At 43.5% G+C, this 14,333-nt stretch overlaps 1 protein-coding gene across 1 annotated transcript in view; it reads right to left on the bottom strand.

Moving 5' to 3' along the window:
• Positions 1 to 14,333, bottom strand: part of LOC119860485 (scavenger receptor cysteine-rich type 1 protein M130-like) — a 1,081,813-nt gene that overhangs the window by 35,238 nt on the left and 1,032,242 nt on the right. The window contains 2 exon segments of the mRNA XM_043513924.1: positions 1,630 to 1,944; positions 6,109 to 6,423. Coding sequence (XP_043369859.1) covers positions 1,630 to 1,944; positions 6,109 to 6,423 — 630 coding nt within the window.

A 14,333-nucleotide genomic window follows, 5' to 3' on the forward strand; every position in this document is an offset into this window, starting at 1 on the left:
GGATGGCATGGTGTGGTACTGTCATCTTTACTTCTGTGCTGCTTCCTGCGGAGCTGTGCCCTCAGTCAGCAGCCGCCACTCTCCGGCTGCCCAGCTCTGAAGGCAGCAGTGCAGAAGTAAGGTTGGCTTGGTATAGTATTGCAATCCTTACTTCTGTGCTACTGCTAGCGGGGTGCTGACTTTAGAGCTGGGCGCCTGGCAAACAGCCACTGCTCTCTGGCCACCCAGTTCTGAAGGCAGCACAGAAGTAAGGGTGGCTATACCATGACTCTCCTAAAATGACCTTGCCACCCCACCCTGCAGCTCACTTTTGGGTCAATATAATATAGTATAGTATAGTATAGTATAGTATAGTATAGGGTAAAAGCACACAAAAGACCAGATTTCACAGTGGGAGACCAGATTTTATGGTCTGTGACATGTTTTTCATGGCTGTGAATTTGGTAGGGCCCTAAACATAACTGTTAAATAACAATAATAATATGGGAATGTTATACGAGCCAGGTGAGTTTATAAAGCACAAAGGTGTGAGAGAAAGGAACAAGATGCACAATAGATGAGGCAAGATAGCATGGGAAATAATAGCATGTGATCATGTAATTAAAGATTATATGATAAAGTATAAGGGGCCAGAGTTGAGATTGCATAAGCAACCCTACTGTTAGCATTTCCTGCACTTTTGGATGCAAAAATCTTAATTTTTGGTAGACTTTTTGTACACAATTATTCATAATATTTCATCAGTATCAATCGGTAGTACAGACAGTTACATAGAATCATAGAATATCAGGATTGGAAGGGACCTCAGGAGGTCATCAAGTCCAACCCCTGCTCAAAGCAGGACCAATCCCCAATTTTTGCCCCAGATCCCTAAATTGCACCTTCAAGGATTGAACTCACAAGCCTGGGTTTAGGCAGGCCAATGCTCAAACCACTGAGCTATAGCAAATAAAGGTGACTGCAACTAGCAACTCTATCATGCAAGTTTTAAAAATAATAATACTTTGTGCTTCTCTGGCACCTTATGTCCAAGGATTTCAAAGCTCTTTATAAACATTAATGGATTAAAACTCACAATGGGGTAGAGAGGGGGAAATGTTATTATCCCCATTTTACATATAAGTAATCTGCAACAAAGATTGAGTGACAGAGTCAGTGTCGGAGTGGGAAATAAATCAAGTCTCCCATTTCTTGGTTTTCTGTATTGACCTTTACAAAATACCACTCCCTTTAGAAACATGGCAGAGTAGGGCATGCTTAGCATCCAAGAAGCCCTGAATAACATGCACATTGTGGCAGGGGTGAGGGGACAAGAAGAGACAGAGTATGAGTGAGAGCGCTACTGGAGAGCAGAACTATTCCACTTCAACACAAGGACAAGGGGTCGAGACAATAATGCTCTTCTTGATCCTCTCCTGGCAACTAGAGCACTGGGAGAGGAAGAGAGAGTGGAGTTATCTCTCCTAACAGTCAGGAACCTGTTGAAGTATCACTGTAACCAGTAGTGCAAAGGCTTGTGGGTTCTCAGGGGGAAAATGTGGATGAATATGGTGATCTGTGTAGAGAGATGCTGAGCAACCCAGCTGTAAGACACATAGATATTTTAAAGTTATCACTTTGAATCCTTACCGGAGCATACAATGCTGGCATCACTCGAGTGTGAACATGTCTCATTAGGATGCAATGTTCTGGGACAGTACACGAGGTGTGATTCATTCCCCAAGCAATGGATCTTCTCAGACCAGATTGACCCATATCCTTCACTGAAGCGTGCTCCTTCTGGGGTGGATACAACTGTTCCACAGTCTAATTCATTACAGATGACACTGGCGGCTTGAAGGTCCAAGTGTGAATCACAGACTGTGGTCCATGTGTCTCCGTGTCTTATTTCAACATGTCCTGAGCAGGCAGTATTCCCTCCAATCAGCTGGGGCTCAAGGGGTCCTAGACCGTCAGTAAATCCATCAATGTTAGTTACATTGACATTCCATAATCTCCCTCGCACTTGACTAAAATTAAGTTTACTTTCTTGCACCATCACTAAGATACTTTCAAACAGGCAGGAGGCCTTTATCTGCTATGGCAGTTCCTGCTTTTCTGTGAAGGTACAGCTGTATAGGTGGGTAGAGTTCACTGCTGGGGTAGCAGCCATTGACATTCTTAACAGGTGTATAACTTATGCCTCTAGTTATAACCAATGTTGCATAAGCATTTTGCATCCTAAAGCCCTTGTTCTGTTGCTTATAGTGTTGTTAAACTACCACCTTTTGGCCTGAAATTTTCCAGGTCTGTCCTCTGTCAAAGGTGAATCTTTTAAAAAGATGGAGCTAGGTATTTCAACCACTTTTGAGAAAGACAGCAGTAAAATAAGTACACTTTTGAGCATGTTGAACAGTTCTAGCATTTCAGTGGAATAGGACAAAAACTTGAAATTTGGAGAGTTGTTGCTATATAGGGTGATGATCCACTCTGATTTGGCTGAGTTATAAGGCCATAGAAATGTATTTTGCTCATGTACACTAATATTTTAATAATGATAAAGATGTTTTTAATAATTATCTCCAATATTTTATCATCACTGTATCTGCATATGTAACAACATGGAACTGTACTAATCATTTTTTTAAAACTCCATCTAATTCAATGTACAGATGCATTTGGAATGGGGCAGGGCTCTGAAGGAATCCTTGCGCCATTGACAGAAATGTTAAAAGAACTCTTTCTTTTCAAGCGTCGTCTGTGGGTGGACCATAAGGGACCAATGGACCTCCCTTCTCCACAGAGATCACATATGCTATCCCGCTGCAGCGATTGTGGGTTAGCAGTGTCTCTCTTGCTTTTCAACCGGGTCAAACCCATTGCCTCTGATGCTGCTGCCCTAAAGCTCTTTGGGGAGGGGCAGGGGTTAGAATGGAGGGAGCCTCCAGCCTGCCATTACTCTTCCACTTACTGGAGCAGAGGGCCTAGTGTATGGCACCTCCCATGTCCCAGAGCAAAGGGCTGTGTCAGGTTTGGTGGGGACCTGAGACCACCTTTGTCCTGGACTAGACCCCAGCCTATCTGAAGAGAGGGAGCAGGAAATGAGGGAAGTTCTGGCCAGCCTGATGCCCTGGTGGCAATGGCAGGGGACCACAGTTTCTTCAGAAAGCTCTTGCATACTTGACTCTTTCTACTACCACCGCATACAGAGAGTGGTACTGCTTTAGAGGCAGGTGAGCCTAGGCTTCTGTATTAGGTTAATCCAGCCCTAGCAAGGAGGGAACCCCTGAGGGGAACAGCAGGGCAGCAAAGGGCAATTGCTCAGTACTTCATCTCTGCCTGTGTGAGCGGCAGCTGAGCTCTTCTTTGATTGCTTGCTCACACTGACAGAGGAATGCTGAGCTCTCCAGGATCCAGGCCTCCTATGGAGCCTGCAAATGGACTGTTTTACCTGTGTACACCCAATATGAGTCAAGTGGCTTAAACTTCAGCCAATCAAATGGAAATGTAGGACAAACAGCTGATCCAGATAAAGAGAATGATTTGACTCCATTCTTCTTTCCCTGCATTTCTACTTTCCTCCTACTTTCTACTCTTTCATCTGTCTTCCACTCTCCCCCTCCCTTGGTGCATTCCTCTTTCATACTTCCTTCCTTCCTGATGTGTCCATTAATCTCACTCCTCGGGGCAGGGAGTAGTCTATAATTTCTACAAGGAGTTCTCATCTCTATTGCTCTGTGCTCTGAAGAGAGATGAAGGACACATGTGGGGTGGCGGGGGGAGAGAAAACAAGACCTTCAGAGCAGGGAGAGCAGTCAGAGAGAGGGACTTGAAGAGACAGAGATATATATCCCATATACAGGAAGAGGAGAAGAGGAAGAACAGAATAGGGAGGCACAAATGAGGACACCTAGGGGAAAGAGTAGAGCTGCTCAAAAATTTTATGATGGAACAGATTTCCATCTGAAAAAGCTGGTTTTGACAAAATCAAAACGTTCTGCAAAAATAGACTAATTTTGTCAAACTTTAGACGAAAAGTTGTCAAAAAGATTTGATAAGATCAAAATATTTCATTTCAGCCTTATCCAAACATTTAACTTAAAATTTTTATTTTATGAATAACACATAATAGTTGGTTTCAGAGTAGCAGCCGTGTTAGTCTATATTCGCAAAAAGAAAAGGAGTACTTGTGGCACCTTAGAGACTAACAAATTTATTTGAGCATAAGCTTTCGTGAGCTACAGCTCACTTCATCGGATGCATTTGGTGGAAAATACAGAGGGGAGATTGATATACACACACAAAGAACATGAAACAATGGGTTTATCATACACACTATAAGGAGAGTGATCACTTAAGATAAGCCATCACCAGCAGCAGGGGGGGAAAGGAGGAAAACCTTTCATGGTGACAAGCAAGGTAGGCTATTTCCAGCAGTTAACAAGAATATCTGATCTTTCCACATATCTATTCAGGGGACACCATCATAAGGCCTAATCACATCAGCCACACTATCAGAGGTTCGTTCACCTGCGCATCTACCAATGTGATATATGCCATCATGTGCCAGCAATGCCCCTCTGCCATGTACATTGGTCAAACTGGACAGTCTCTACGTAAAAGAATAAATGGACACAAATCAGAGGTCAAGAATTATAACATTCAAAAACCAGTTGGAGAACACTTCAATCTCTCTGGTCACTCAATTACAGACCTGAGAGTGGCTATTCTTCAACAAAAAAACTTCAAAAACAGACTCCAATGAAAGACTGCTGAATTGGAATTAATTTGCAAACTGGATACAATTAACTTAGGCTTGAATAGAGACTGGGAATGGATGAGTCATTACACAAAGTAAAACTATTTCCCCATGTTATTTCTCCCCCCCACCCCACCCCCCACTGTTCCTCAGATATTCTTGTTAACTGCTGGAAATAGCCTACCTTGCTTGTCACCATGAAAGGTTTTCCTCCTTTCCGCCCCTACTGCTGGTGATGGCTTATCTTAAGTGATCACTCTCTTTACAGTGTGTATGATAAACCCATTGTTTCATGTTCTCTGTTTATGTATATCAATCTCCCCTCTGTATTTTCCACCAAATGCATCCGATGAAGTGAGCCGTAGCTCACGAAAGCTTATGCTCAAATAAATTTGTTAGTCTCTAAGGTGCCACAAGTACTCCTTTTCTTTTTACATAATAGTTGAGCAGATAAAGTCCAAACAAAAATGTTTCCATAAGGTTGAAATTAAATTTCAGCATTCTCATTACACAGAAATTCTGAAATTCTAAATTGCTGTTCCAAATCAGAATGATTTATTATTTATTATTATTATTATTACTACTACTTTTGTAATTTCCCTTGCAACAGGAGTTCCAGGTTTTGACATGCTCAAGGAAGGAGAGCAGGGAGTAGAAATATTGTACCCGATGGGCATCTGTTGAAGAAGGTATGGATGGGGATTCCAATACGAGGGAGAATAAAAGGGGAAGGGAGAGAGGAAGGACACTATTAAGGGGGTAGAGGGAAGTCCTACTTTCTTATATTCTTCCTCCAGTTCCCATCAATGGAGCTTAATGGGAAATGGGGGAAATCTGATCCTGCAGCTATAAACGTGGAGGGGGGGCATTAGCTGCCCCTTCACCCCAGGATCATGTGGTTTCCTTTTATCCTGTCCCTGCTCTCCGTTTCTAGGAATCAGTCACAGTGCCCTGTAGAGCAGGCAGCACTGGACCTGGCTAAGTGAACTGCACCACAAAGAGTTTCAGCCCTGCAGAGCAGAGAAGTTGCCAGACAGATCAGGGTCTTCTCCTTGTGAGGAACCCAGGTCCATGGTTCAGCCTCCTGCAGCTGGACTAAACACCCCTCTGCCACCATTAAAAGGAAAATGAAAGACATGGCACTGGAACTATGAAGACTGGGATAGTGAAATCCCTTCAGAGACAGTAATTCTCATTTGATAGGAATCCCCCAAGGTTTTTATACTATCCAGTAAGATGGATAATAATGACAGAACTTACTCTAGTTTTTATCCATGTCTCATTAGGGTCATAGGCCCATGAAGCCTCTGGGTTCAAGCCTTTTTCTCTCAAAGGATTTGCTTTTAGGACTGATTTGGCCAATTCCTTACCTGAACAGGTCACTCCAGCATCCTCTCCATGCCTGCAGTTATGCTCACCCCAACTGTTGTGTTCACATGCCCAGACAGCAGACTCGGTACCACGACAGAAAGTGTTATCCAGCCATATCTGTCCAGTTCCTTCTCCAAAATGAGCATTAGAATGGGCACTGAGAGCAACTCCACATCCAAGCTGCTTACAGACAACCCCAGCAGCTGCCATGTCCCAGCTATCATCACACACCGTCCCCCACTGATCCTGGTGTTTAACCTCCACTCTCTCAGCACAGCAGCTGCCTCCATCCGCCAGCCTCAGCTCCTCAGCACCTATGAGAGACAGAACAGAATTACAAAGAGCACTGAGTTCCACCCCCATTGCTATTACCAGCACAGTCAGTGCCCAGCAACAGAGGATCTGCATTGAGAGCAATGACTGGACAGTCTCAAAGCAGCCCAATCACACAACATTGTCATAAATCTCGCAAACCTATGTGCTTTTTCTTTTTTTTTAAAGCTGCTATGTTCCCAGGAAAATCTGGGGCCCTCTCATGGCTTTTGCTTTTATAAAAAAATGGCCACTATCTCCTATTTTCCTCTGCAGGACAGAAGCCACCAGCTGATCTCAGCCAAAATGTCTTTGCATGTAGACACAAGACTGTTCCCAGTGGGATGGAAGCCAGGCTGCCCACAATGAGGATGGGAATCCCCTTATCCAGCAGAGGTGATCCAGGCAGGAGACGGCTATGGCACGCTGTATGTGGCTAATAGGAAATACAAGAGATAGTAAGAGGAGGGGGAGTGGCTTGGACAGACACAAAACCAAAGAATTTAGGGACTGTAACAAGGATTGGCTGCCTCCTGAGTGCCCCCTCATGGCCAGAGGTCAGTCTGCTGTACCTTGCCTCTGTTCTCCTCTTCAGATCCCCTTAATAACTCACTCAGTCCAAAGGTAATTAAAACATTTGCCTCCTGGGGTCCTTACATACTAGCCCTCTGGCCTAAACCCCAGTTCAGTCTCTCTCACTGCTTAGGTAGGGAGTTCCCAGCCCTTTTCTCGAAAGTTGGGAAAGTGTTTCAGCTCCCTCTATCCCCCCTCCCCAACTCAAGCAGAAGTTTGGCCTTGCAGGCCCCAAGCCTCATTCACCTTATGATCTGCTTAATGTAGTCCATTGACAATCTCCCAGGAGAAGAAAGAATCCATCAATGTCTTATTCTCTGCACACAGATCAGTTGCAGTCAGGTTGGAAGGCAAGAGTGGTAGAAAAATGGCAATCCCCAATTTACCCAAATACCTTTACAAATCCTTTTCTCTTGACCGCATAGTTGTATTCTCAAACGAGCAGCAAGTCTAAGGCTTCAGACCTTTCATTTAACCATTATATTAACAAAATAACAGCAGGAATTGGATTAAGAGATTCCTTGAAACAGGGTGGCTTGCCCTTTAAGGGCTGGAGGCCTGGGGCCAGCCAATCCTGATTAGTGAGGGAGCCATCCATGCTGCCTTAATAGGGCCTGATGGAAGATAGATGATTCCCCAGTAAAATGCAGCAGGAAGCTGGAGATAGTGGGGGGAAACTCAAGAAGCTGTGGCAGAGACTGAGGAAAGAATCCTGCAGGGAAGACCCTGATATCAAGGGAGTTACCTGGCTAGGAGGATTAGGAGTAGCCTGCTAAGGCAGGAGGAGAAGTCAGAACCAGGCTGAATTCCAACCAAGTAAAGCCTGGGAGTAACTCTTGAATTTGGACCTACTACTTGGAAGGAGGTGCCTTTAGATGGTTATGCTATTCCATATAAAACATAGTATATGAACTGTGCAAATTCAGACAGAGAATACAAATGGCTGTCATATCCATCCACCCCTATGTAAATATATTGAGGGAATTAGCTAAGTCTTGTCATTTTTGACACATTTGAATAAGATGAAATTAGAGATTAACTCCCTGGGACATGTGCTCGCAAAACATTATAGGGAAAATTCTAGCAACAGTTGAGTTTAAACATAGAAAATGGTAGTGGCAATGGCAGGAATGTCTGAGTCAGTGCCGGCAGAATCTAGAATTCTTTCTGCTGTGTCTGCAGATCAGAGCATTTACACAGTGCAGGCTCGCAGCTAACAGTTGTTTTAATAAACAAAATAAATCTTCAGCATATGCACAAAATGCACTGTAAACGATAATTGTATTTGTTAGTATCGTGGCCAGTCTATGCATTCACAAGATAAATGTGGGAAAAGGAGTGCTAAGTGTACAGACAGTAAAAAAAACATAGTGGGACACAATGCTAAAGTTCGCAGAAAGGAATAAAATAAAGAAACTCTTAAGTAAAAGAGTCCCCAGATTGATGTGGGAAAGTATGAGCTCTCTTATAGCATTGACTCAGAGGCAGAAGAGCTTATTTTATGAGCTCAGAAATAGGAGGGTGTGACAGAACGTACCCGTGTCCGCACCCTACACACTGTTGTAATAATTTCTGTACAAAGTATGTCTTGTAAAGTGTCATCTGAAAATTCATAATTTGTTGGTCAATATTTCCTAGTAAAATGGGTGTGTCAACAAGTGAAGTTATAAGATTCCACTGTATGGTGATCTTAATACATGTTCCAAACTGAGGCTGGCAAACATCTGTTTCAAACAAAGGAATATGTGCTCTGCTTAATTTGCATTTAAGAAGTAAACAGAGTCATCAAGCAGGAAGGGTGAACAAAGAAACCTCAAATAGGTGAGGAAAAATAGCAGGAAACATCCTTTCCTAGAGACTTTCTGTTTCCTGAATCTCAGCTGGAAATAGAAAAGGAGTACTTGTGGAACCTTAGAGACTAACAAATTTATTAGAGCATAAGCTTTTGGGAGCTACAGCTCACTTCATTGGATGCATTCAGTGGAAAATACAGTGGGGAGATTTATATACACAGAGAACATGAAACAATGGGTGTTACCATACACACTGTAACGAGAGTGATCAGGTAAGGTGAGCTATTACCAGCGGGAGAGGGGGGGGGAACCTTTTGTAGTGATGATCAAGGTGGGCCATTTCCAGCACTTGACAAGAACGTCTGAAGAACAGTGGGGGGCGGGGGGAATAAACATGGGGAAATAGTTTTACTTTGTGTAATGACCCATCCATTCCCAGTCTTTGTTCAACCCTAAGTTAATTGTATCCAATTTGCAAATTAATTCCAATTGAGCAGTCTCTCACTGGAGTCTGTTTTTGAAGTTTTTCTGTTGAAGAATTGCCACTTTTAGGTCTGTAATCAAGTGACCAAAGAGATTGAAGTGTTCTCTGACTGGTTTTTAAATGTTATAATTCTTGACGTCTGATTTGTGTCCATTTATTCTTTTACGCAGAGAATGGAAATGTTTTCCAAGAGGGAGACTGATACTATAAAAATGAGGGACAAGCACTCCATGTCCCCCCTCCTCCTGTCTTACTCTCTCTGCCCATTGATTCACTGCACCAGAAGGAACAAAGGAAGCAGCCATTAAACAGAAGAAAGGGTCCTGGCCTAAGAAGTTTGGCCAGTAAGACTGTTAGAGCCTTTGATGAGAAAAACTTGGCTTTACGTTTAACATAGTTTGTTAAGTTAGGCAGTAGTTGTGTTTTATCTTTATTTGTCTTGTAATGATTTCTGACTGTTGTTCCTCATTACTTGTATTCACTTAAAATCTATCTCTTTGTAGTTAATTAACTTGTTTTATTATGTGAATGGAAGTTTGTTTGGGAAACAAGATTTTTGCATATCATTTCTATTAATAAAATTGACTTTATATCAGTTTGTATTGTTCAGGAGAGGGCTGGGCAGTACCAGACATACCTTCAGTCTGGGATCTTCCCCCACAAATGTATGTTGGAGTCACCCTGCAATGTACCCAATGCTGGTGAGAGCCAAGGTATGTCTGACTGGCTGCAGCCCACACACAGACATATAGGGTTGCCAACTTTCTAATCGCACAAACCTGAACACCCTTTCCCCACCCCCTTTTCCCCGAGGCAACACCCCTGCCCCGCCCCTTCTCTGAGGCCATACCACCACTCACTCCATCCCCCCTCCCTCTGTCTCTTGCTCTCCCCCATCCTCACTCACTGTCACCAGGCTGGGGCAGGGGGTTGGGGTGAGGAAGGGACTGAGGGCTTTGGCTGGGGCTGCGGGCTCTGGGGTGTGGCTGGGGATGAGGGGTTTGTGGTGCAGGAGGCGGTGAGGGGTGCAGGCTCCGGCCAGGCGGTGCTTACCTCGAGCGACTCCCAGAAGCAACCAGCATGCCCGGCTCCTAGGCTCAGGGTTTGGCCAGGCAAGTCTGTGCACTGCCCTTGCCTGCAGGCAGCAACCCCACAGCTCCCCATAGAAAGGGGACAGAATGGGCATCAGAAATGATAATGAAGAGATCGGACTTTGAGAAGACCAAAATTAAGAAAACTCAATAAACCTGTGGTTAGAGAGCATCACTCTATACTTACAAAAGATAAATATTCCCCATGCCATGAACCACTGAAAAGTTTTTGTTAAACTTGATGCTGGAAAGGCATCTGGCAAGTTATATAATGACCTGACTCAGGAATCCACCATTTTAATTCACTGTGTCTGTTACAGAGTCTTTAAAACTCATTTTGGACCTTACAGTGCTCCTGAGACCTATAAAAAGGATTCAGTACTGTAGTAGGAAGAAGGCCTGAAATATAAGCCCTTGTATCAGAAGCCTTATGTGAGGCCTGAGGCCTGGGCTAAATTAGTGGTCAAAGCTTTGCTGATATAAAGCAAAGTTAAATTGTGAGCAAGAGGCAGACCCTGCCCACAGAATCTGTGAAGAACAGGGCTGATATTGCAAAAACGCGCATTTCTAAGAGGTGCTGGGCATAGAGCACTCACACCAACACATTCCAGAAGGGTGGTACCAGAACACCTCGATACCCACACATTCCCCAAAGATAACAGGAACACACTGACCCATCCTAAAAATAAGGTCAGGATGACAGCATGATGGATAGAGAAGTTTTGATTGAACCAACAGCTACAAGGTAATGGGTAGTGGTTAGCTATGTCAGAGAGTAGCATCTAAGTACGTCAGAGGGGCAGAACGTAACTTGTTTGTATTGGGGTATAAAGAGGTATCTCTGAGAGGGGTGTCAGGGCCTGGCCTAGGGGGGAATGGAAAGTCCCGCCGTTCACTGAGCTGGTCCATTGTAATGGGCATACAAAAATGTGTTAGTGGTCCTGTAGAGTCTGAGGGATAGTAGGATCATGCCATGTTGACAATAAACCTGGCCGGTTGCCTTTGCTAAAAACAGAGTCGGATTTATTGGGAAGTCTGCTATCTCCGCTATCTGCACAGAATTGGGACAGCACACTGAAAGAACAAACACACACACACACACACACACACACACACACACATGCAGCCGAACATCTATCAACAAGTACTAAATAGTTTACCTCAAGTGTAGTTTACCTGGAGATGTTTGGTATATGGATGTCTTGGTTATCTTTGCTGATAATGAGGACTAACTGCAAGAAAGACTGAAGGAAATTTTTGATCAATTTCAAGAAAGAGGCTTGAAAGTCCAGTGAAATTAAAAGTTGTTTTAGACTTAAATGAAAAACCAATATTTGTGACACTTTGGATCAGGTTTAATACAATCAGCTGTTACTAAGCTGGTGGAAGCTGTTCCTAAAGCACCAAGAGCAGCAAATGTACGAGAATTGCATTTCTTCAGAGAAGCCTGTGGTTTTTTGAATATTTCAGAACTGAAACCTGAACAGAAAAAAGAGTCAAATGGGAGTGAAATTATAAAACACTGAAATATATTATTCTTAAATTGAAAGGGAATTCTTGGCCATGCATGGGCAATAGATCCTTTTATTTCATATATATGTTTGAGGAAGTAAATGACTGATCTTAAACCCCCTAAGTAGCGTCCAATTATAGTAAATCTACTGTGTTACCACTTAAAATCCAGAAACTAGGATGGAGACTTCAACCATCACATTTTACTATTGCACACTTCACAGGAAAAGCAAAATGACCTGGGTGCTCTAGGGGACCAACTTATTTTCTTTGAAAAAATTAAATTGTTCAAAGCAGGTTGGTTGCCAGAATACTCCAGCCTGAAAGAAAGGAATAGGACTCCAGTTCTTTCTGTTGTTTTTTCGGAATGGGGGCCATGGTTAAGAGGGACAGTCAGAGACATTCATACTCTTTGTTATAACTTCAGCTTCCATAACTACCTCTGACTTAATAACAGAACACAATGTGTAAATCACATTTGGAAGTATTAGCTCTGGTGGAATTAAGGATTGGTTCTTAGCAAGATGATCTCTTAAGGGAATGTTATAAAATTTGACAGTTGGGAAAATGGCCAAACACAACAATGGACAAGCATTCCATTTCAGAGAGCCACAAATGAACTGTCTACCCTGGATGGTATTGTATTAAAAGGAGATTAGATTGTGATTCAAATCTCCAAGATGACAGGAATATTTCAGTGAGTTGTGAGACTAACACAGTTACTGTTTGTTTTTGTTAAACACATTTTGTGCTGTAAGGCTTTTCTGGCACTCAGATGTTGAATAATTGATCAGAAATTGTAATATATCAACTTCTGCATGATGACTAGCTGCTACAATCTTTAGACATACCACGTGATTTGTGGATAAAGCTAGGTCTAGATCTGGTTGGAACTCAGACAGTAATACTTCATTTTTTTCACAACTGGCCGCTAGACATCACACTGCAAGGGACTTTTGATCAAAGATTTCACACCAAAAACCAAGAGAAGAACTCAAGGATGTCTTTGCATGTTAGGAAGAGCCCTCTAAAGTCATTACAGAGAATGGACAATAGTCTGTGAATAATTACATTGAAAAATTCTTTCAAGACTGTGGAAACAAACACAGAAGGACCTTTCCATTTGATTCAAATAGTAATGAAAAGATAGAGAATTTTCATTGTTACTTGAAAAAAGCTTTCAATACCACTAAGTGAAGGAAAGGATTGGGAGAAAGAGTTGCATACTGCTCAACTATACATGGAGAGCTTCAGGGGAAACCCCTGCTAAATGAGTTCTCATGTGAAATCTGCACTGTTTCCCTGCCTAGCTTCTGACAGCAATGTGTATAAAGAGAAAATGAAGCAAAAAGTTGATCAAGAACACTGAACTATAAAGAGCCAGGATTTCCGGTTTGGGGATCGTGTCTATGTTGCCAGCATTACAAGGCTGAGCATGCTGGACTCAGCCTGTAAAAAATGAGCAATTTGTTATCATTAGAAACTTGTCCAAAAACTAATTTATGTTTAGAAACAAAAAGGATGATTGTATCTCGATTCAAAATGCCAGGCTTCTGAGACACGTGCCCTCAGGTCCTAACTGACATCTCAGAAGTGAACCCCTAATTCCAAGGCAAAAGAAGAGAACACAGAGCTGAAAGGAAATTCATTCTGCCACTAATTCTGAAGCTATGTCTCAAGTTCCAGGTACAGAAGAAGATACTCATTTTTGGGCTACTGCTAAAAGTGGAAGAGTTGTGAAAAGGTATGTTAGAGTTAATGACACTGTGTAGCAAGGAGGTGGGCCCCGCAACTCACTTGTGTTGGAGCTGCCGAGGGAGACAGATGCTTCTCCCCCACTGCACTGCCAGAGCAGGATGCCAAGGAGGACCTCTGCCACCCTGAAGACTTGCCTGAGCTTCCAGAGCTGCCAGCCACTCCAGAGACTGAGGAGCTGCTGGGACTACCATTGGCCATATATCCCGGTGAGATGAAGGACAGGATCCAGGAACAGCCCAAGGGAAGGGGAGGAAGAAGCCCAGGGACAACTGTTTGTAGTCTGGCTGTGTAGCTGCCTGAAGCCAGGTCAGCGTGTTGTGGCTGGATCTCTGCTGACCAAGTGGCGGATTGATCCACCACTGTTAGGACTCTGGACTGGGACCCAGTGGAGTAGGGTGGATCCAGGTTTCCCTACCCCGCTTCTACCAACCCCACCCATGAGGTGGCAGCCTCCCCACCTTAGGCTAGGAGGCCTGCATTTGTCTGCCATCTGTCAGAGCCAGGATGTCAGAGCCCTTTGACTATTTGGTGTCCCACCCTGCTTGAGGGCCTGGGTTCCTAGACCCTTTTCTGATCTGCCCCAACCAGAAGGCAGAACCCCTAAGACTGTTGGGTGCTCTGCCCTACCTGGGGGCCTGGGCTCCTAGATCTTTTGCTGTCCTTCCCCGAACAAAGGCCAGATCCCTATAGGCTTTTTGCAG

The sequence above is a fragment of the Dermochelys coriacea genome, chromosome 1, assembly GCF_009764565.3.
Source record: "Dermochelys coriacea isolate rDerCor1 chromosome 1, rDerCor1.pri.v4, whole genome shotgun sequence".
Classification (NCBI taxonomy): Eukaryota; Metazoa; Chordata; order Testudines; family Dermochelyidae; genus Dermochelys; species Dermochelys coriacea.